This window comes from Athene cunicularia (genome assembly GCF_003259725.1).
Source record: "Athene cunicularia isolate RWA chromosome 7 unlocalized genomic scaffold, athCun1 chr7_part1, whole genome shotgun sequence".
In the NCBI taxonomy this organism is placed as follows: Eukaryota; Metazoa; Chordata; class Aves; order Strigiformes; family Strigidae; genus Athene; species Athene cunicularia.
This window is the reverse complement of record NW_020799107.1, coordinates 27782492-27805435: the sequence shown is the minus strand read 5'-3', so window position 1 is coordinate 27805435 and position 22944 is coordinate 27782492. Positions and strand designations below refer to the sequence as shown.

Below are 22944 nucleotides of genomic sequence, written 5' to 3'. Positions count from 1 at the left end.
CTGTTGCATGTGCTGTGTTTACCAGCTAAAGAGCTTTTTCCTGTGTCCTTCACCTCCCTTTTCCCACACCGCACCCTGTGTCTGAAGCATCCTTGCTTTTTTTCCGCAGCTCTGCTTGTTTGGCCTGCAGAAGTGGTGTCTGAGTACAAATGTATTTATAGAGGGTTTTTTCGAGCTCACTCTACTAACAGGTTTAGTTAAATGTCAGGAAAACAGATTTCCAGTTTCAACACTGAGTTAGTTTATGTAATTTCAAGTAAGTTAATTAGCGCCTGGTGTTCTCTTTCTGATGGGAGAGGTCCCTGGCCTGTTTGAGATGGTTTAGTATCTCTTAAAAGCAGGGTAATGAACATCACCTCTTGCTAAAGAGCTATTTAGACTTGCTCAGTTACTAACTTTAATTGGACACTTGTGCACAAACCAGTGCTTGTGGACAAGAATAAGGAAATAACGGTACAGGACATGCCAGCTAGGGAGGTATCCTGGACTGTTACTGGTATTTCGATTTTAAGTACCTTCATCAGCTGTGCTTGGAGGGACACCTGGTTTGGGGGTTGAGCTTCGCTTGCTTTTGTGAGTCAGGAAGGTGATTACAGGAACATGAGTGTCCTCACCTGCCTTCTCTTTGGCACTGCTGGGGCCTATGGTAAGCAGGTAATGGCATTTCTAAACCTTCCCAGCAGCTTGCACATGTAAGAAGGGTCTCATTTCTAGGTAAAAGAAAGGTCTGCCCTGGGGGGATGTCCTGGAAGGGGTGTTGGCTGGATTCCTGGGGCCTCTCACCTTCACATGGATCCAACCCTTCTAAACTGACACCACCCGGTTCTGAAACACTTCATTTCAGCTCCCCAGTGAGGCGTTGAACAAAGTAATTATTCACAGCACCACAATACTGCTTTTTGCTTCTCAAGGTTTTGCTGGGAACTTCCTTGTTGCTGTGTTGAGAGACACAGCGGATGTCCAGGCTGCTGGAGCTGCTGCTGGCACCACTGGCTTGCAGAGCTGCAACTGGCTTCTCAGGGGACCTGGAGTGAATAGCCAGAGGCTGTCACCAGTGTCCCAGAATAATCATAACTACTTGGCTGAAAGATGGTACTCAAGCCCTATGTACTGATCACAAATGTCTGCTTTACACTGAATACCGAGGAGCAAGTATAGAGAAAGGGAAGTTGGTGAACTCAGAATATGGAGTTTGTGTTCAGCCAGTGTCAGTAGTTTTAGGCCACTGACGCCAGCATGCCTTGCACTCAATCATCTGCTTTTTGCATTGCTCACTGAGATTTACTTCCCTGTTCCTCTTCATCTGCTTATAAACATGTCAGCATAAATAGCTCTTTTCTTTAATATTCTTCAGTACACTTAATCAAGAGATCCCCAGCAGGGAAGGGTGCTTTTGCATCACCTGTGCAGAAGATGGGGAGGTGAGAACCCATCCTGCTATGCTGGTGTTTGGCAGCAGCTTTCTACGTGCAGGTCACAGCACTGTGATGCCTGGAACTGTCTGCTTCTGGCACCTGCCCAAGTGGACTTGCTCTTCCCAAAGAGCCAAGGACTCTGAATCCCAGCTGACATCCAAGGGTTTTTATGGAGCCTCAGTTTTTCATCCAAACCAGGCCAGTGCTCGATGCCTGAAGAAAACATGTAATACAAAATCTGGAAATATTTTCTTCCTGTGGTTATTTCAGGCAAGTCAAAACCAAAATGGCCACGTAAAACAATAATTCATGCTAGAACTTTTTTTAAAATACAAAACCCAAGCAGCATTTTATTTCAGAGCATGCGATTTGCCCCTGTTTCACCAGGACTCCTGTACCCTGGTATCATGCCCAGATATCCTGTACGGGTACCATGCCCAGCCTGGGCTCCACCTGATCTTGTGCCATCAGTGCTAGTCCTAACTACGCACTGCAGGGCTGAGCTCTTACCCTGGCTTGTGGGAGGGCCAATAATTGCATCACATCTAACTAATTACATGTTATTGAACCTCTGAATCTATATTTCTTCTTTTATGCTGTAAGAAGGCACTTGCATTTAAAACAAACAGCTGCTTTGACTTGACTGATAAATGTTTAATTCTTGGACAGGGAATATACAAGTTGTTTCACTCTTGGTCTTACTTGTAGGCTGGTGAGAAAATTAGGCTAATGGCTGTGTCTTTTTGAAAATACCTGACTTGCTAAACTTGCTGGGACATAGTGAACCCCTAAGAAAGTTTGAGACTCTGTTTGGCTTGGGTAAGTCACCCGATGATGTGTGGAGGGGCTTTCACTTCTCCCTCGGTCACAGGACTGATCCTGCTTCTGCTTTTCCTTCCACTTGCTTTGGCTGAGTCTTAAAGGATAAAATCGTCTCAAAACCTTGCCATTTCTAAAAACGTAAATTTAACATTAATTCCTGGAAATGCTTACCATTTTACTGCTTTATATTTGATTTTTTTCCCTGGTTTTAAAGAGGTTCAACTCCCACTGCTGGGTGACTTGCACCAGCAGGCAAAGCCAAACAGGCAGGGGAGGCCAGAGTGAATGTGAAACCCTCCCTCCTGCCAAGGCATCCTTCCTCACCTGGCACCATCAGTGGTGCCGCTGCCTGCAATGCCTGCTTTGCCAGGGAGCATACAGTCTGTGAGGTCTAACTGTCAGCACCGACGGTGAAAAAAGACGATTTTCTTGAATCTCGGGGTTTGAAACAGTGTTAATAGCACTCAGAAACCTGCTTCTGCACAGGTAATTTAACTTCGAAAGCATCCTTTGAATTTTTCTGCATGTTTGCCCTCTGGTAAAATGGCAGAAGTCTACCATGATGTTTTGGTGTGAATAAAAGCTTGTTAGAGCAGTTTTGGCAGAGTTGGGGAATGCTGCTCGGTCAGTATTTGACATGCCATGCACGTTTTGCCTATGTCTTGTAGGTGATTGGGAGGTCTGAGAAGCATGATAAACGCCACTTGATTTCTTTCTGTTTAGGCATCTTTGCCCTTGAAGAAAATTAGGCATTGCCCCAACTGGGGAAATGCAGATACAAAATCAAGCAGGAGGCTTGATTGCATTTGTTGGGTGAATTATTTTTTCCCTTTCACACTCAAACCAGGGAAATTTGCTTAACAATTAAGAACATAAAGCTGTGATAGAAGCTTAGATACCTTGTGACAGCATATTACAGTGCACAGTCTTGCAGATTTCAGCACATTTCAGAGTGATTGTAGACTCTAAAACGATTTTTGCCAGTCACTATGGTGGTATTTTTCACAAGGTATCTTGTAGCGTCCAGTTCAATTAAGTTTTACATGTCTCAAGGGCTTTCATTGCTTCCCTTCAAAGAGTAGCTGGACAAGTCTCAGAGGTACAGACACGAAAGGAAAGAGCCATCTTACTAAAGTTTTCTTAGCCACCCTTGGAATATGCTATAATAGCTTTTTTACCATTTCAAGATACAAAGATCCAAATTGGACTACTGTTATTTCCGAGGTCTTCACTGTTAGAAGAGGCAAAGGTAGAAAACTGTCTGAACCTGCCACTGTCACTGGAGCATACCTGAGCAGTGGATATGCAGTCAGAGAGGAAACAGGAGCTCAGCTGTGCTTTGTGTTCTCAGTGTCCATTATCCAGAAAGACTTTGAATCTAGGTAAATTTTTAGGATTACTTTTGCATTTCAAACCTATGGGCTGTGTTAAAGGATGGCATGTAACTTCCATTGTACAAAATTCTGCTTCAACAGCAGAAGAAATAGAGAGCATCTAAAACTCACCAGCCTGCCTTAGCCTGGACCATGTTGCAGAGCCACATGGAAAATGAAAGGTCACATTTAAGGTAGAAACAGCAGCTGAAAAATATTGGTGTGGAAACATAAATGACTGTGGCCAGAAACCCAAGGAAGAGCATAATGTTTTGGCCCATTTTGCCTTGCAAAATAACTCTGGTGCTACACAGGATATAAATGAACAGATGTGCTTCAAGAACTGTTGATCTACAGCCAAGTCCTGCTTCCAGACACATACACAAGACTCCCAGCACGGTCCATGGGACTTAGCCATGTGTATCTGAGCATAGAGGTATCCTCCAGGCATAGAGTATTAAAGCACGCTTGATCTTTGGAGGGTTGTTCTCCTGTGCTCTGGTGGGCTCGACCTCACCATCTGCATCTCTTGAGTTAAGCCACTTCCTCCATTACTCGCTGAGGTGCTGAGATGCTGACGCAAGTGTTTACTTAAATGCCACTGTCTCCATTTTCTCTGAGCTTCCAGCTGAACCTAGGTAGAAAGGTCACAAAATACTTAGTTCACCTAGTTTATCTTGGAGCCTGCATTGCGGAGAGCAGTATAACAGGAAAAGGAGAACAGATTACCTTTGCCAAGGTTTGAATTTATTTATTTAACCCCCAGTTTAAGGGGTTAGGGTAGAGCCTGTTTCTTGTCACTTCTAGTGACACTGTTTTTGCAGCCACACAATCTTCTCTTAAACTTTCTGTTTAATTGCAGGTGAAACTGTTCACAGAGTCTATCTGGCCTTAGTAACTGTGTTTGGTTTGTTCCAAGATTCTTATTTAAGTTATAAAAATGGGACGTTTTGGCACTCAAAGCTAAAAAAATGCAGATTTTCTTATCAAAACAACTTTTTCTAAACCATATTAAAGGATCAGTCAAAGTATTTCAAACCTCTCATCTATTTCAAAATTACTTTTTCTTCCAATTTTAGTCACTAATGTGTTTTTTTTTTCCCCCTTCCAATAACTTCAGGATCTCCCACGTTTGGATAATGTTTCCCCCCACCTCTACCAGCAGCAGCATTTCAGAGTGCAAGTTCTAGCCCATAAGTCTGGAAGTTTTATGACTACAAAGGAAACAGTCCCTCTTACAAAAGCTTTACCTTATGCTGGATACAGCTTTTGATAAATTCCCTCCCAAGGGTAAAGCAAAGAAAACAGCCCTGGGATGATGGATAATAGCATCATACATCAGAACCAGTTGATTGTCAGTGTGATCATGTGCAGGATGGTACTCCCACCCTCCCTTCCCAGACAGTAATAATGCTATCTGATTTATGAAAGGGCTGCAATAGTCAAGAGGTGAAGTTTGGATCTGGCATACAATTACTTAGGCTTGCCAGGTCTAGGAGGTATTTCACAAGTGATGTTAGGTAGCTGGAAAGAAAACCCTCAGATAAAATGTGTAATTCATTGGAGAATGCATCCTACTGATTAATGAGGCATGCTTGAGCAATAAAAAAGAATGTTATATACAAAAAACTCACCTCACCATTAAGAAAACAATAAAGCACAGCCACGACAAAGCCCTGAAAGATAAAAGAACCGTGGTCACAGAATTAGAACTGCATTTTCAGCTTTTGAATGGAGATGAGGCATCCCAAGGGAAATCAGACAGTTTGGTTTTGCCACTGGGACTCTGTTGCAGAGCTGTATGTTGTACCTTTTTTTTAAACTTTATTTCAAAGAAATAATAGCTTGTCAAATATTACCTGGAATGATCCAAGACCCAATTCAAAAAACAGCTGAATTTCCATTGTGCCACTGCTTGTGTCTTCAGGAAAAAAAGCGAAGATGATATAGTGGACCCCAAAGAGAGGGATGAGGAGAAGTGTTGACTTTGCAAGTCTCCTGACAACAAAATCAGAGGGGAAAGCTGATGTAGAAAGAGCAAGAGGAGCTCAGGTGGGCTCATGTGGCATAAAGTCAAGATGTAAGGGACATACTTGTACTGGTTGAAATCACTGCTCCGTCCTTCAGGTGAGCTGAGCTTCCTCATCAAGATTCTTAAAATGTTGACAAAAAGAATAAAATTAATCTGAAAAAACAAAAGGAAGAACATGAAAAAAAATCAGACACCAAAACCAAATGCTCAGTAACCACTTATGTAAGTGCCAGGAATCAGCAGAGCCAGTTTGGGGTGTTTTGGCCGAGCAGGCAGAATAGAGGGGGTGGGGCTGGCCTGCCGGCGTCCCTGTCCCCATCCCAGTCCCTGTTCCTGCTTCTCCGGTCTGCCTGTCCACCCTGAGCTTGGGTGCTGGCTGCTTTCCCCACTGGTTTGCTGCAGCTTTAGTTATGGAGACGATCAGAACTTACCCCCACCAAACGGGAGGGACACCAGGCACTTCTGTAGGATCTGTTCTGGCTGTGGGGTTCAGCCTCTGCACAGTCTGGCCCCACTTTGGATGCCAGCAAAGGGGCAGCACTTAACTGCTTGCTGACCAGGACTGCAAATGTCACTTTGCCAAAAGACATAGCGTGGTTTGGGATGATGGAGGGAAAGTAGTTAAAAGTGGGCATAGGAGACAGCCGACACTGGAGGTCTTTCTTTGGCATTTCCCCCTCTCCAAGAGTGTGTTACCATCATACAAGTGGGTATCAGGTAAAAATGCTGATCTGCGGCTCAGTTTGGGTGAAGGTGAAGCAATAGCTCTTTCTGCTTATTTGACCCTCAGGCAAAGAGTGGGAGTCGCAGGAGAAGCAGAACATGCCTCTCTCCCACAGCCAGTGTCTAGCACATGGGAATGACCTCAGTTTTATCTGCCCTCTCCATCAGGGCTCCCAGCATCTATCTCTGTGCTCCTCCTGCACCCGCACAGCCTGCAGACCATCACCCACAACCCTTTTGCAACACCCTGCACCGTGGCAGGCCCTTAACCCTTCCCTACGCCTGGAAACACCATCACAGTGGTGCATCCTCTGTATGTGCCTGTGGGTGTTGGAGCAGGGCTCTGAGGTTGTGTCTTTCCCTAAGAGAAGCGGGTCCACGCTACATGGGACAGACCCAGGATGTTACTGGGTTCCCTAAATTATTGGATGAAGAAGGAGCAAACTGTGGCTGCATGGTCTGAGCTGCTGAGGGTGTATGGAGAGGGCTGGAAGTTTGGGGAGCTAGGGATGGCTGAGGAAAGGAGCAGAGCTGGGGGAACATGGAGCAAGACTGAAATATTTTGGGCGTGTTAAGGGAAATAGGAGGTTCAGGTCCGAGGATTCTGGGTTTTTTAACCCACGCGGCCAGGCATGAGACGTGTAGGCTGAGCAGGACTTCTGGCTGATGAAAACTACGGGGCAAGGGGGGATGGCGGTGGGATTCCTGCTGGGAGGGATTGCCCGCGGGCAGCACAGCAATGAATGTTAGCCCAGGAGCACAAAGGAGTTTATCAGTGTTGATTTTGTGCCCTTTGAACTGCTAAGGACTGTGGGCTGTGAGGAATAAAGAGATTAGATCTGAATTCTGAAGAACTGGCTGTTGTCTGTGGCTATGGCCTTGGGATAAGCCCCTTTTAGGTAAAGAGGCAGAGTCATGCAGGCGGCTCCTGCATCAAGTGACTAAGCTAGATGTGATCAGGTTTTTGAGGAAACTTGGAAGGGGATAGCTGGTGGTGGCCATCGAAAGATAAATTAAGATTGTGCTTTTTGTCTTGCAGAATGCCTGTGCCTTGTTTGGCATTTAAATATTGCTGAGTGGCTCCTGGAGCATAAGGGTTGTTTCATTAAGAAAAATCAGTGCTGTGGCCTGGTTAAGTTGATCCTGAATCACTTGTGTGGTCTTCTGCTTGTCTTGTGGGGGTGAAGGATTGCTCACTGGTAAATGGGAGCAGAACTTTAACACCCCATCTCTGCTGCTTGGGTTTCCAAGAGATCATGCAGGTGTTGCAGTTTGTTTTGCAAACATGTGAGTTAGGAGCTACTGGCAACATGAAAACCTCAACCAGCTCTTGGGTTCTCACATGGAGTGTCAGTGAGTTACATGAGAGTAACTAGCAGTTCACGTGTTTCTGTACTAGGGCTTCAGACAGATTGCAGAGTGGTCTGCCCCAGGGCATCTCCGTTGGACAGAACGAATATCTCCAAGAAGCAGCTCCAGCCCCTTGGTACCAAAGGCTCTGATGGTTAGCACCAACAAATGCTCAGACCATAGGTGCTGAGTATTATATGTACCAAACTGCTCTTGAAATCTGTACTGCCTTGTACTGAGTTTCAACGCCTATGCCTTATTTCAGTGAGCGATGCCATAATAGTATAATTGCAGTCCACTAACTTATAGTGCGTACCTGTGAGTTGCTTTCATTGTCGGAAAAAAAAAAAAAAAATGCTAATGGTCATGTAAATCAAATTGGTTTTGGCTTTGCTAAGCGAGCACTGACCGGGAGACACAAAGGCAATTGTACTGAAACGTACAGCCACTTCGTTTCTCCTCCAGAGCCTTCCTTGAAACAGTCCAAAACAAGCTTCCACAAGCCAGCCAAGTTCATGTGAAATCAACAGGATGTGGAAACCTGATCTTATTCAGGCTCTTGCTTCTTGGGAGGACACTCTAGCTTTCCTTGTGAACTTAGCTTCGGGGCATTAGTCACTGACTAAATCCTGCTGAGCAGAAGTTGCTTAAGCAGTAATTCATGTGTCACACCAGTTCAGGCACATGTCTAAGATCAGTTCGTTTACACACTTCTAAGGCATGTTGAATAGATGATCTCTGACTTCACAATATTTGAAAATACAGTTTGAATATGCTTGTCCCAGAAAAGACTTACAAAAATAGACAAAACTACAGGGCCTCTAATGATCCACCAGGTATTGGCATTAGTGTTAATGTCCCAACACCTGTAAAAATAGAAGAGAAGGTGCAGTCAGTTATGAAAACACTGGTGTCTTTTCAAAGAGGGTTTAGTCTGTTTTGCACTTCAGATAGGCCCCTATTCCCTTCTTCTATGAAATTAATTTCCTGTTCTCACTTAGCGGTACAACATTTCTGACAGAAAACTGTCCACCTGTATGGAACAAAAGTATATCCTACCCTTACAGTAGAACCACTGTTCAAAATTTTGGAAGAGAGAAGAGAAAGGAAAAAAGTCTCAGTGGTCAGAAAGTCAAACACAGATACTGAAAACATTGTGGGCTGCATTCATGCTTGAAGGCTACCTCCTGTCCTTAAAAATGCTCAAATGAAATTTGAGGCTCTTTCTCCGATTGCTCAGCCGGACCGCTACTCCCACCCACGCTAGGACCCAGGCCCGCACCACAGCGGGGTGGTGGTTGGTTTGCTTGGCTGCCAGCGTTTAGAAATGAGCAGGACCCCGTGGAGCAGCCTGTGGGGGGGCTGCATGCTCCCCCTGATGTGTCATCTTCCTCCCCTCCACACAACTTACCCAATATTTTCATGGAGTTGCCTAGCAGTCGCCCATGCAGCCACAAAGACAGTTGGGGCACCTGCGATTGGAAAAGCTAGTTACTGCTTCACAAGTCCATCCCAAAGGCAAAACAAACCCATAGTTATTCTTACTGAAAGGAGAATCAGTACCCCATCCGAGGGCGATGAACCACCAGAGGAACTTCCTTTCCGAGAAGAAAGAGATAACCAGGAGTGTGTGGAGGTACAGTCCCTCCACGAGGAGCCAGCTGTAGTTAGACATGATGCAATACTGAAAGAAGACCATGGTGAGCTTACACCCAGCCTGAGGAGAAAGAGGATAATTAGCTTCTGTCTGTGTTTGTATCTACCTTTTAACAGAGACTGAGCTGTAAATAAATCTTGGGAAACAGAGATTTTATAGCTATTAGGGGACTAACCGGGTGGCCTTGAGAAGGCGTTCCCATGACAAGAAAGCAGGGCTGGCACTCACAGAGGCGTTAATCAACTGCCCTACTAACAAGAACTGAATGTATCATGGACACATGGGTTTGGGTTACTGTCTCACTTAGAGGATTTTCACTATTACTACCCTATTAGTATCAGTAGCACTAATATCACCCTAGAGAAGTATGTGAAAGTATTTGTCACTCTTTTTCTCCTAAGAAAAACGGTTGATAAAGACAAGTTAAAATTTTCTCAAAATGTTCTTGTTCAGCAACAAAAATCCAGCAAAACTGGGGGGATTAAAAAAAAAAGTGGGTTTTTTTTCCCTCCCCAATACTTATCTTTTGGTTTAAAGCATTGAATGTCATCTCCAGTGCTCCCCCCACCCAGTTTTCAAGGTATTTTACTGCCAATAAAAAGAAAAAGGAAAAAATAATTCAAAATTTGGGAGGTTCTTTTTCCAGGGTCTCTGGGTGCAAACCCGTATCTTACTATCAGTTCTCACACTACAGCATAAATCAGCAATATTTAATGTGTTCTTGTACTTTTCCTACCAGGATCTAAAATCCATATAAGAATCTCCATCCTGGTGGTGTATCCTCTGTCCATAGCTTGAGACACCCATGTTTAGGCATTTCTGGGTCAATGTGCTGAACTCCTGGTGTCTTCTGTGGCCATCTAGTCAATGCAGTCAAGATGATGAATGTGGGTACCTACTTTAGACTCACCTGGATGCCCTCTGCTCCAATACTTGTAAAGGCATCTGTAGCTGGGAGGAACCACACCTGCGTTTCTGTGTGTATGCTCTAGTCTGGGCATACCTCATACCACCATGACCCACACAGAAACACCCCCCGCCCCAGATGGGTAAATCTCACTCAGGAACAATCAATATGCAGGACTGAGCAGTGGAGAAGGGACAGGGCATATTTTTCCTCTCCCATAAACCCTCATGCTGAATGGAAAGCTGAGATCGAGATTTCCTTCCCTGGACACTAACTACTGCTGGAATCCTGTTGAGAGACAGGTATGGAGCAAGCTGGAAGGCAGAGGGTTACCGTGTATGCCCCACAGTAATTTATATCCTCAGAGGAAAACAAAATGGCATCCTTGATGAAGTTGGACAAGGCTCGCAAAATGAAGGATGTGAAGAGATGCATGTGGATGTAGTTCCTCGTACAGCGAAGTCTTCTGTTACAAAAAGAGAGAGCGATCCTGTGAAGTTACATTCCTAGCCAATGCGGGTAGCTTGTGACTGTAAACAGCAGGTTTCAATCCTTACTCATGCTAAACTGACAAATTAAGAACAGTTTTTCTGTCTGTGAAAGGAAGACTAATGCATTTCCCAAGAGGGATACCCTAGACAAGACCTTAAAAAGCTAAAGTCGCCTCTGCTCCACTCAGGTACTAAAACAAGCTGAACATTGCCACAAGAACTGTGATCACATGCCAATACACTTGGACTAGCCTCCCCCTCTCCTTTGTGGAGTAACATGAACCCAAGGTGTTTATTCACACCTGGGTGGATTTATTTGGTTTGCCTGCACAGTGCACTTGTGCCTGCCATGTTTTCTGTATTAAATCTCCACATAATCTGGGTTCAGAAGCCATTCAGCCTGAAAACAAGTTTGCAAAGTAGTTGGGGTTCCTTCTGCCCAGAGGTGCTGCCCTGACACTTACTGTAAGGGAAATTAATTTTACTGAATAAGCAGTAAAGTACAAATTCCAGGTTATAAGGATGGGTGAAAATAAGCTGACTGTCAGATCACTACTGTAAATGTGAAACACCTTCATAGAAGTCAGCACAGCAACACTTAAAGCAAAGTTTTAGCTGCAGTCACAAGTGGGGAAAAGAACAGCAGAGGGAAAGACACTCTGCCCAAGGGACACTGAAGTCGTGGGAAGACCTCAGCAGGGAGGTGGTGAAAACACCAGTCTGCAAAATACATCCAGCTACATTTTAGAAAGGACAGGAGAACACAATATGAGGAGCAGCCCTGACGTTTTCTAGGAGACAAGACTCAGAGATCATTTTGTTTCACCGATTTCTGTGAAGGTTTTCAGAAATACTTAAATTTTTCACTTGCCCTGAGAGCCAACAGAAGGGTCTGTGTTGGCTGAGATGACCAGAAGTCCTGGCCAAACACAAACCAGAGATGTTTCTCCTCACCTAAAAGAGACCAGGACCACTAGGGCTATCGTCAGTGTCACAAGGGAGGTGCAGTATCCAATGGTGTACATGGTCTTCAGAGTCATGAAATAGGAACGCTGCATGGGAAGATATATTCACATCTTTACCTGTGACTGGGAGAAATCAGCCCACACCAAGAGAAAGGGGTCTCCTCCTATTTAACAAATACAGTTTATTGTAAAATCAGCTACTGATGTTTTACCCTGAGCAACCCATTCTGATCATTTGGAGGAAGCATTTATGCTGAAAAATACCTATAACAATAACCCCACCTGAGTTACATCACAACATCATTCAATCTGTCCTTCACGTGTTCCTTCCCCGGGGCCCCAAAGCCACAGATCTGTGGTCACAGGCACTCAGACTCACTCTTGCCTCATTTGTTGTGTCATTGATGTTGTAGCCACAAGCGATATCGGGTCTTGGATATGGGTCGGACCAACCCTCACTCGTACAGTTTCGGTACACAAAACCTGTGTGGTAGCAGGAAAAAAAAGACAAAACCAGTTGTGATCATTTCCAATTGTATCTCTGTTCTCCTTGGGGGCCAGTCACCAATGTGTAGGGTTGCTCCAAGAACAAAGACAATATTTTCCCCCAGGCAGTGCACTCTGCATAGCTGGAGGTGAAATGCAGCTGAGCTAATGATGTTGATACTTGCCCAGTGTACTTGTGTGGGTCATAATATTGTTTGCCCACTCAGGGATGACTGTGATGGATGTGTTTTTTTTAATTGCAACATAAATAATACTGCTCAGTACATCTGGTGTTTCTTGGCCAGTATTCCAAGATCAGCAAACACATGACTTGTTCAATCACAGATTCATACTCTGTGCAAACCTGATACTTTCCGGAATGCTCACACCTCCTTACTGTGGTTTGTCATGGTCCGAAGAGAATACAAAACCTTAGATGGTCACAGATTTTTTGGTGAAATTTAAATGAAAACTAAAAGGCTTGTCCCCACAGCCATGTCTGGGCTTTATCTTACACTGTTGATTTCCTTGCTTGGTTGCAAATTAAAAGCTAGGATGGGATTACCCTCACTTAAGTTAGACTTCTGAAAGCTAAATGCTTGAGTCCAACTCTGTCCCTCGTGGCTGTCTTTCTAGTCAGTGGAGAAAAAGAGGCATTTTCAGAATTAATTTCATTTTCAGACAGACATCCACAGAGGGCAGTTTGTCTGACCCACTTCTGGGACATCTGACTTCTAAAGCTGAGGGAGATGGATCCCCAGCAAGTTGCACATGGTTGGATACAACAGGTTTGAATATGTCCGTATTCATGTTTGGCACTAAAGTAGAAGTTGGAAGTCCTGCCCCACACACCTTATAATCTCAATGGAAGAAAATTACCCTAGCAGGCATGTAGGTTATGCATGGAAGAGAAGAGAAACTTTTACAAAGAAGTAAAACCACTGCCTGCTGTCTGAATCACATTAATCTGTCAGGTAGGAACCACACTTTTGAAACAGGGAGTGAAATCCTGGCTTCGCTGCAGTAATGGCAATACTAGCAAGGACTTAGAGAGGACCTGAAATCAGCATCCCTTCCTAGTAGAATCTTTGCCAGAAGGCACCATAAAAGTCTATTTTTGCACACATATTTAGCTGTGGGGACTCCAGAGCATCTAATTACTGCAAAACATCCCGACAGTGTTGAGGGAAAGGAGGGGAGATGCATACACAGCAGTGTTTGTCACTGGTTTATGGTCTTTGGAGCCCTGCTGGGACTGTCAGGACAGTCAGGGCTCCTGCTACCTCTGGGCTAATTCTGGTGACCTGAGGCATGGCTGCACTAGATTTGAACTCGCCTCTGTAAAACTGCAAGGCACAGCAAAGATGCTGAGATCACCACCGGGGAAGAGCTCTGGGTGTGTCAGAATCAGACTATTATTCTGATGCTTTTATGAACATCTTGTTTCAGCTTAGCATCTTTGAAAGGACCAGGTTTGTTTTTTAAGCCAGGTTTTCTATGGCCTGATGCAGTGCAGCAGCAACAGGAGAGAAACAGCTCTCCCAAAGAGTCCTCCCCGATTTGTCTTGGCACTCAGCAAGGGAGTGGTACAGAGGCAAATTCTCTACTTCAGCTTCAATTATTAAGACACATGTACTTAACTCAGAGCAGAGTGTTGTGCTTGTAAACATGCCTGTAACTGGGTTTTGCCTGAGGATGTCAAAGTAGATCAGACAAGCAGAGGTGAAGTTCTGCATTGGTGTGTGCATGTGATCGAGTTATATGCAAAGCATGGGAGATTACACAGGGCATACTGATGGACATGAGCACAATTTTAACAATGCTACTTGCTTATGGGTGACACACACACTGAGGAAACTGCAGCATGCCCCACTCAGAGCAGACTTGGGGTCTGCACTCTGTCTAACCATCAATCCATGCTTGCAAGGGGGAACACTGGCTAAAGGAAAGGCCGTGGAACTGCAGCCATCTGATGTGGCCTTCTCCTCTGCCCCTGAACCCCCACAGTCGTCACACCTTTCCTCATTTCTTGCCTGAGATACAATGTGCCAGTCTGGATGTGAACTTCAGTTATGTTACTTGGTTCCAGATTAATTTTTTCTTTCATTTGCTGTACGGGAAGAAGCCAGACAGTGTGGGCTGCAAATGCAAGTCTAGATGTCAGCACAAAGCTCAACAGCATGGAGACCAGGGTTTGGTCAAAACTCAGAGCTATCTGCGTTCCTTAACGTATGGGTCTTTGGCATTCGTGGCTGCCCATCTGCTCTGTAAGTGGTCAGGAGAGAAAACTCTGGCTTTTTTTTCAAGCAAACAGAGCTCTGTTTTTCTTTTGCAAAATTGCTTTGAACAGGACGACTGTAGCGGTAATTAAATGCATGAGTCACAAGCCAACCACAGTATAAAATCAGAGAAGAATGTGGCTATGAGAATGAGAATAAACTACTGCTGACTTTGACCCAAAATGCCAGATGCAGAGACCAAAATAAGATGCAAATGCCAATGGACCATGTCTTGGGTTTCTATTTTGAACACTGTCACTCTGATTATTGCTTATCAGCAGTGGTTCAGCTCTCAGCTTCTCGATAAGAGGGTAAATAAAGTTTAAAGTTGTTAGACTATCTCCAAGATAATGCAATGCACATTTGAGATGTAGTTATGACCTTTGGAAGTACAAATTCCTGTTTTCCTCCCCGGTACGAAGGCCAGAGGCAGGGAGCAGTTCCCTCTAGTGGCTATACCAGCAGGGATTTAATTTAATGCGTTTGAGGGCCGGTATCACTATTGTAAAGATTTGTGAGCTCATGCCAGATGGATGATTTCTTCAGCGATCTGTGTCTTTGTGTAGTTTATCCTCTGTCTTTAAACCAGATTATAGGATTCAATGGCAGCTACCGTTTGTGTGTACAGAAAGTAGCACGGTATTTATTTTAATCTGAATGGCTCATGTCTGATTTTATTTAAAGAGTGCTAAGTGCTTCTCCTCTGACTTATCTATCTTTATTAGGCAATCTAATACTTTGTCTCCTGTTCCTCCCACAAATTACTCCAGTCTAATCAACACTGTCTGCTTTTCTGTACGTACTGGACTTCATTAATCCGTGTCCTATAACTGAAGAATGCAAAATCCTCTTCCAATTTGAAACAACAAAAAAAGAGAAATGTAGGCACATTTCTTGGGCATTGCTGGGTAGTAGAAATGAACAGAAAGCAGGCAGAAATGTTGACTTCATGGCTTATGATTACTGTAGCATACTGGGAATAAATTTAACAATTTCAATCTTAGAAATCCCAGGTAAAAAGACAACAAATGTTACTTGAGCTTCTCTCTTTTTGAGTAAGTCGTTTGGTGAGCCATGAAATCTGAGTTCCCATGAATTTATACCACTTGCATGGAGCCTGTCACAGACAAGGGATGAATCCCCAGTTCAGATTTCCTCGTGATAGAGGCAAAAAATGGATCTTTTCCTCCTACTTGGCTGGCTGTTTTGCCAAAACTTTTATGAACTTAATGCTGTGTAAAGTTTTGTCCCTGTCAATCTCAGCTGAAATCAGCCTCTGGCTCTAGGAGTTATTAGAAGGGGAAAGACAGACAAATAAGAAACACAGGACCTTAGTGGAGAAAACTCTTACCCTTAACAAACTGTGCTAAAAATCTGCTTTTCGGGATAGCATTTACTTCCTGCACTTTTCTCCACCTGGCTAATAAAAATAAACACTTAAAACATCTTACTACTTTAATTCCAGGCTTTCCCACATTTAGCTTAGTGTTAGAAATGGAGCTGCTTAGTGACCATTGGTCTTTAAAAGAAGCAGGGACACAATTTCACTTCAAGTTCAGACCTGACAGTGGCATCTTTGTAAATAGCACATTTAATAAAAAACACCTGGGCAAGAAAAGCATATCCATCAGCATTATATATATTAGCATTATATATATTTAGCACTACCTTTTTTCCCAGTCAGCATCTGGAAGAATTTGGGGCAGTGAGCGTTGACAGTCTGTCCCACAGCTGACGAAGGCCAGCAGCTCATGTTATCCCACATTCCAGCACATCTGCCTGGGGGGGCAACAACAAAACACCATGCAGCATCTCCCAGTGATGAAACACCATGAAACACCATGCAATGCCTCCCAAGGACCAAGGCAGCTATGGAAACAAATATGCTCAGTACTCTGAAAAGCAAGCTGGATGAAACAGAGCAAGTCCTGCTGAGCCCTGTCAAGGCCTGGATAGGACAGAAGAGGTCCTGCTTGCTTCAAACAAGCCCAAGCAAGCTTCAGGCCTGTCCCATTCTGGTCCTTGACTCCACTGGTCTCTACTAGCCAGACAAAGAGCAACTTAGGCCACTGTGAACTTTGCATTAGGCTCTTGGCTACCCATCTGTCTTCTGGTAACTATTGAATAGGTCTGGAAAGATGAAGGAAACCAGATGTGGATTTTTTAGCTCACTTTTCAGTCTTTCTAAAGCTTCCACTTTGAGTCACCCTGATGTTCTCCTTACATAATCCTTTTTGTAAACACAAAAAGATACAACTTTACTAGGAGTTTAAAGAGCTTCGGAATGATACTGGGAAAAGGGAAGAGAGGAACAGTATCAATGCTGAATGCCCTGCACACCCACTGAAAGCCAAGGGGAGGAAGTGTTGAGCGCTCTCTTCGAATGCTTTATGCTTTATAAGGCCAGCCTCTATTAGCCTGACAAAAATATTTACATTTCTAGAAATGTATTGTTTTCCTCCTGCACAACAGTCCCAGTATCTGAAAATACAGAGCTTTTCACAGCCAGGGGACCTCAGCTCTGATGTCTTCCCTGTGTAAATGTTTATAGGACTTGGTAGCCATTTACTTCAACAATTTAATGGCAAATGAAATATCACCTTGGGTGGTATTTATGCCTATCTGTGCTGCATTGTTTGGGTTATCAAACCTTCATGCCAACTCCACTGGCATAAAGCCCCCAAATCGGACTCAGTGCACAGAAAAACCTGGCAAAATTGCCATGTTGGAATGATCTCTGCCCAGAGGAGAAAACAAAAACCAGCTGAGCCATTCCTCCTGCAGGTGGGCTTCTTGTCATTATTCAGGTGCAAAGCTGGTGCCACCCACTCCTACCTAGCTAAAGAGCCTCCTGGGTGGAGGCAGAGCACAGCAGCACCTCCCTGACATCCCTCTGCTCTTTGGGACCTCTTGCAAGCAGCAAATAGAGCATTCCTGCAGCAGCAATACAAGGTGTTACTGAGCCCATGGCAGTATGCCTTGTTTCATCTGACTTGTAGTGTTAAAAGAGCAATTTTGACAACCATTGGAAATGATTTCTCAAAGATTTAACACAATCCTATACTTTTAACTTCTCTCTGTTGAATTGGGGAGAGGGGCACAGAGAGTAGAATTATCCTGTTTAAAAATTTCCAGTAACAGAGGGCCTTGGGGGCATTTTTAAGATTGGGATCCAATTTAAAACTCTGCTGAGGTGCTGCTATTTGACTGAGATAAAACAAGACCATCTGTAAAATGGTACTGCCTGCTGATGTTAGCACTGGTCCACACCCGCACAGTCCTGTGAAGTTTAACTGTTTGCATCTTCGGAGCTCTGGTGCAAAGGAAATGCAGAGCTCAACATTAAAGCCATGTCACAGTATCAAAGCAAAAAAATAGGTTGTCAAACCACCCTTCTCTTCAGTGAAGAGCACCAGGGAATGAAACAAACAATACTGATGTATTCATATGATCAAACTTCTTACATGCAGTGAGACAGATCTGTAGTCTGGAGTATCTGGCAGCTTGCCACAAGGTACCAATATGGGCATAATGCCCTGAAGCTGTGCTCACACCTATTAGCCTGAAAGGCTCACAGGAATAAAACAGACATAGAAAAATGTGAGGCATCCTAAGAAACCAGGCAATAGATCTTTCCTCTGAGTCCTGCCTTTGGGCCAGGTCATAGTGAAACAATTCTGTGTCTCCAACAGCCTCTGCTAGAGAGGAAGGCTTTGAAACTAAGAAAAAACCTCAACTCTTGCTCCACACCATAGCTTATCTCTGTCCAGGACACCCTGCACACAGCACATCTCACCAGAGCTCCTTCACTTTCCATACTGGTGAGGAACTTGCCATGTCATGGTCCACAAAAGTCACCCAGAAGCAGTTCAGTCTGCAAGATGCTGTGAATGACAGAAACACATCTTTAGTGGTGGTGGCTGGTCATGCACAAAAAATAGCCACATCTGTTGCCTCCATTCAACGTATTCTGTGAGATGCTGACCCAGCTGCTGCCTGGGGGAGCTAACACTCAGTTCATCAGCAAGCTTCAATAATCGCTTGCAGTCATCTCTCTCAGACCCCTTGCACATGAATGCACTTGCTCAGCTGTGAAAGGAAAAATGTCTACGTGATGAGGACTCGGTACCAAAAGACCTTCCCAGGCCAAAAAACTCCTTTATAAAATGATAAATCCACTCTGAAATGCAAGAGCTCTGTTACGTGACAGTAAGCTAAAGCAAAGAGGAAGCAACAAGGACCTTCAGGCCACATGTTGGCTGCTGGTATTCACTGATTTTGAAGGCAAAGTAAATATGCACTTTCTGGGCTGACTTTATAAAAACATCTTTGTCAAAGATGAGAATTCCGAATCCTCTGCAATTTGCAGGATTTGGTTCCTGATGTGCTCCCTAGTTGTGAGGACTGCAGTTGAGCAGCTGAGTTGGAAGGCTCCTCTGTGACTTGCTTAACAGTAAAGTCAAAATCCCACTCTTGGAGCACTGTAACATATCTAAACTGTTTTTCTACTCCTTAATGAAAGATGTATACATGCTATATGCTTCCTATGGGAACAAATGTGGGGTATCTGATTTTGAGGCCAGCCACACACTGGAGAGCAGATTTTATCCTGCACATTCATTCAGCCTTTACCTGAGCTCAGGAGCAGATCGTTTTCGGGCGTTCTGTTGTTCGCCTCCAGGGACAGAGTCTTGGCACAGTTTTCTTCCTCCTTTTTCAGGACACTCAGGAGGTCACAGACAGGCGGGACAGATCTGATCTGCCAATTTTAAAAGCAGTAGAATCACTTTTCCTCTTAAAACATATGTCCCTTCTCCAGGATTTACCCTGCTTATGCTCAGATTTCTCATGCAACCCTATCAAGTGATGGGGGGCAACATTTCCTTGAAATACAGTCAATTTCCTTGAAATACAGTCAATTTTCTTAATTAAGTCTGCTTTTTTATGGTAGCAGCAGGCAAGCACAGACTGAGTTTCTGCCTTCTCCCTTTTTCTGACATTAATGTTATTGAGAAAGATGAATGTGTTATTCTGCCAAACTAAGTACATGAGCAGGATGCTCTTCCAAAACACTGCAGAAGCATCCAGGGCACTGCTGGACTCTCCTAGAGCAACATATAATTGATTTCTTGCCCTGGCAGTGTTAAACCATAGACCTGGCAGGTCATTTTCCTGGGCACAAGTGATCCAAGTATGTCTGCTGGTTGCAGACCACCCAAGCCTGTTTCACTGCCACTGACCAGGAAGCTGCAGAAGCCAACCTGAAAGGAATTTTTTCCAAGAACCTAGATAGTATTATGTCCTAAGGTCATTTTCTCACCTTCCTGTCTTGCAAAACCAAAAATCTTTATAAATTCTCACTACGGAATGTATATGTACATATATATATATGCATATGTATATACACATACTTAAAAGATTAAAAGCAAGTCATCAGGTTGTTTTATTTGAAAAGTATCAGAATTTTTTATGTTCTTTGTGCAGGAAAAGTTAACCCAGCAGCATCATATTACTACTCAACCTAATCAATCTTGTAACATTGCTGATTGCTTTCAGATTAGATTTAGGAGAAGGACTGATCACTGAAAACCTTGTAAGGAGCACAATTACTCTTCTACAGTTAAATTTTAGCGTAATAGACGTCAGCAACTATAGTTACACTCATTTCAGCTGCAAGTATTCTAGGTATTGTATTTCTGAACAAAGTTTGATCTTTTCAGCAGTGTATCATGCCTCATCTAATTGGTCTGTTGTGGTTAACTTCAGCATTTTTCTCCCTTGTCTTTGTGCATCACAAAATAAATAAACTAAAACCCACTTGTTCTTGCATAATGTAATGAGTTTTCTGGAATCACATATGCAAAGAATTCAGATTAAATAAACTGTCCTCTGATGCCAGGATTTAAATGCATTTTAAATCCATGTAATATTTGAAAAAAACCACAGATTTTAAAAATCCATTTATTCTTTGAAAAAAATAGAAGTGTCTGATGGAGTAACGTTATCTAAAGAAGTGTGATTTCATTAGCAGTTTCAGTTGTTAGCTGAAGGTTGAATTTGATAATTTCTAAATATTGACAGGGTTTTTGAACGTGCATTATTTATCATTCTCTATTGTTATCTATTTGATTACCAATAGTAATTTAGTTCAGAGTTTACAAGTACAAATGTGACAGTTAAGACCTGTAACATACTTTTGCTGTAGTATCTCTATTCGAAAGTTGCCTTAAAAATGCATTAAAAAACAATATTAGTGCTGAGCATTTGAAGTGGCCAACAGAACAGGCCTGGTCTGCATGCCGGTTGTTCAAGATGATAGTGAACATATGTAAAAACAAATGGTGGCAGTCATGTTAGTAACGATCTCAGAAACAGGAAAATTGTTCACCTTAGAAAAGGCTATACATCTTGTAGGCACCATTTTCTTTTAAGAAAGGTAGGTCTTAAGAAAGCTTTTTGTTTAGAAAGAGATTTAAAGCCGTTATTTCTTCATGGCTAGAATGAGTACAGCATTATTTTCTTACATGAAATGTGTTGTTCAAGAAGGAATAGGGTGTAGTTATTGCCTTACAATTATTTTTTCACTCCACCAAGTGATGTCCACCCTATTCTTCTGATCAGATAGATACAGCTGCCTTGTAATAGATGTGCAGGTAACAGGATTTTAAACCCAGATAAAGAAGAGAAACTCCAGGTGCTGGTTTAAAGATCTTGTTTTCCACAAATGCTGTCCCTGAGTCAGTCTTTGCCAACGCTGGCATCCGACAGGGCAGACCAGGCACGAGCAAGGCTGTCGCAGGACTGGTGAAGCTGTTTGCTAAGCAACATGAAATCCTGCTTCCCATGCCACGGCCAGATAACCCCACTCCACTACCAACTGCGCTTGGTCTCGTTCATGTTTACCGTCCACAGCTGGGAGCAAACAGCCTGCCCCCACGCCTTGAAATCAAGGAGGAAAATGGGCTCTTCTATGTGTGGTTTCTATGCCAATATAAGAAACTAAAACCATTCCAAACAGAAACAGCTGTGATAACTAGATGTCCGGAATGGGCAGAAAGCTGCAGTCTGTGATATTGATAGCAACAGCCAATTACAGTTTTTAATCTATGAAATGAATGGATCTAAATACTACTTAACATAAATAATATTTGCAGCCACAGAATTCACAGCCATTTAATTTGAAAATAAATGGGTTTAGTTTAATAAGAGGATTTAAAGGAGAACAAAAGATCCCTGGCAAAATCAAAATAGGTATTTTTGAGGATTAGAAAAAGAACAAGTGGAAGGAGATGGTCTCAGTGGCACTTTGAGCAATGACATCTATTTACAGAGTCCTTTAGGTAGTACTTAAGAATAAGAAATCGAAATAACGTGAAAACCATCATAGGCACTATTTTTATTGTGGAAGAGGATCAAAAGGCAAAAAACTTTGCAGATTGCATTCACTCTGTAAATAAAGTGTCTAGGCAGAGCTCAGACTTTCTCAGACTTTGTACCAAATCCCCTGCTGGAAAAAAATAGATTGATTTTTCCATTAGTTGCAATGAAACAGTGATTTTTCATATTTGCTAAGAGCTTGATCATTTTCCAGCTTCTCACACCCAGGCTGGACATATTTCAGTCTTGATTTTATATGCTTTCAAAATCTGAGAAGCTGAGCGGCACCTGGAGATCACAGCCCAGGTTCAGCTGTCCTTCCCGGCTGGTCTGAGCACCCGGAGCTCAGCAGTGACACTCTGCCACAGAAATTCCCAGGAAAGTGATAAAGCTAAAAGAAAGAAACCAAACTTTGTGGGTCAAACACTGCTTCATACTCCTTCAGTCTGAGTCAAGGGAGACTTTGGTAGTGGTGGGCATTCCCCCTTAGGGGATTGCTTGTTGGTGTAAATCAGCAAAGCTTCTCTAAATGACATCAAGTCTTTTCCCCTTCACTGCAGAACTTGTTATGTTTACCAAGGCAGGTTAGCAACACTGATGTTTTATATAGGTGGGGAAACTGAGGCATCCAGCATCTAGCCATCTGGCCACTGTCAATTAGTGCAGGAAGCAGCAGAAGCAAGAATAAAATTTTAAAAATCCCAGGTTCCACTCAGACCTTTTTAAAACAAAGACACCACGACTTCATGGAATAGAGGTGCACTTACTCAGACAACATGTGATTCTATGCAATTGGGAATAAATAGCTCTGAGTACCTACCAGGACAGCTGAAATACAGAAGATGATCACCCAGATGGTCCACATAGTCAATCACAGTCTGTTTCCTTCATCCCTTGCACATCAGAGGTCACTGGGCTGTCTGTACACTCTCTGGCGTGGCTCTTAGCTCCTTTCACTTCATCCCTTTCCCTCCTTACTTTTTTTCCTTCCCAGCTTTGACCATCCTTAGCCAATGTTTCTCTCCAGCTTCTGAGCCCTAGAGAGCATCAGCAGTGACAGGACCCCC

The 22944-nt window shown here is 43.4% G+C and overlaps 1 protein-coding gene across 1 annotated transcript; it reads right to left on the bottom strand.

Moving 5' to 3' along the window:
* Window positions 1-3752: 3752 nt before the first annotated feature.
* SCTR (secretin receptor) lies at window positions 3753-22879 on the bottom strand. The gene is made up of 13 exons (XM_026852628.1): window positions 22698-22879; window positions 19133-19259; window positions 16169-16279; window positions 12115-12218; window positions 11725-11822; window positions 10613-10745; window positions 9279-9432; window positions 9127-9187; window positions 8512-8581; window positions 5704-5795; window positions 5470-5608; window positions 5245-5286; window positions 3753-4244 (listed from the first exon to the last, which is right to left on the bottom strand). Exons 1-13 carry the CDS (start codon window positions 22740-22742, stop codon window positions 4068-4070), a joined length of 1353 nt encoding a protein of 450 aa, XP_026708429.1. The 5' UTR covers window positions 22743-22879; the 3' UTR covers window positions 3753-4067.
* Between the last annotated feature and the right edge of the window lie 65 nt (window positions 22880-22944).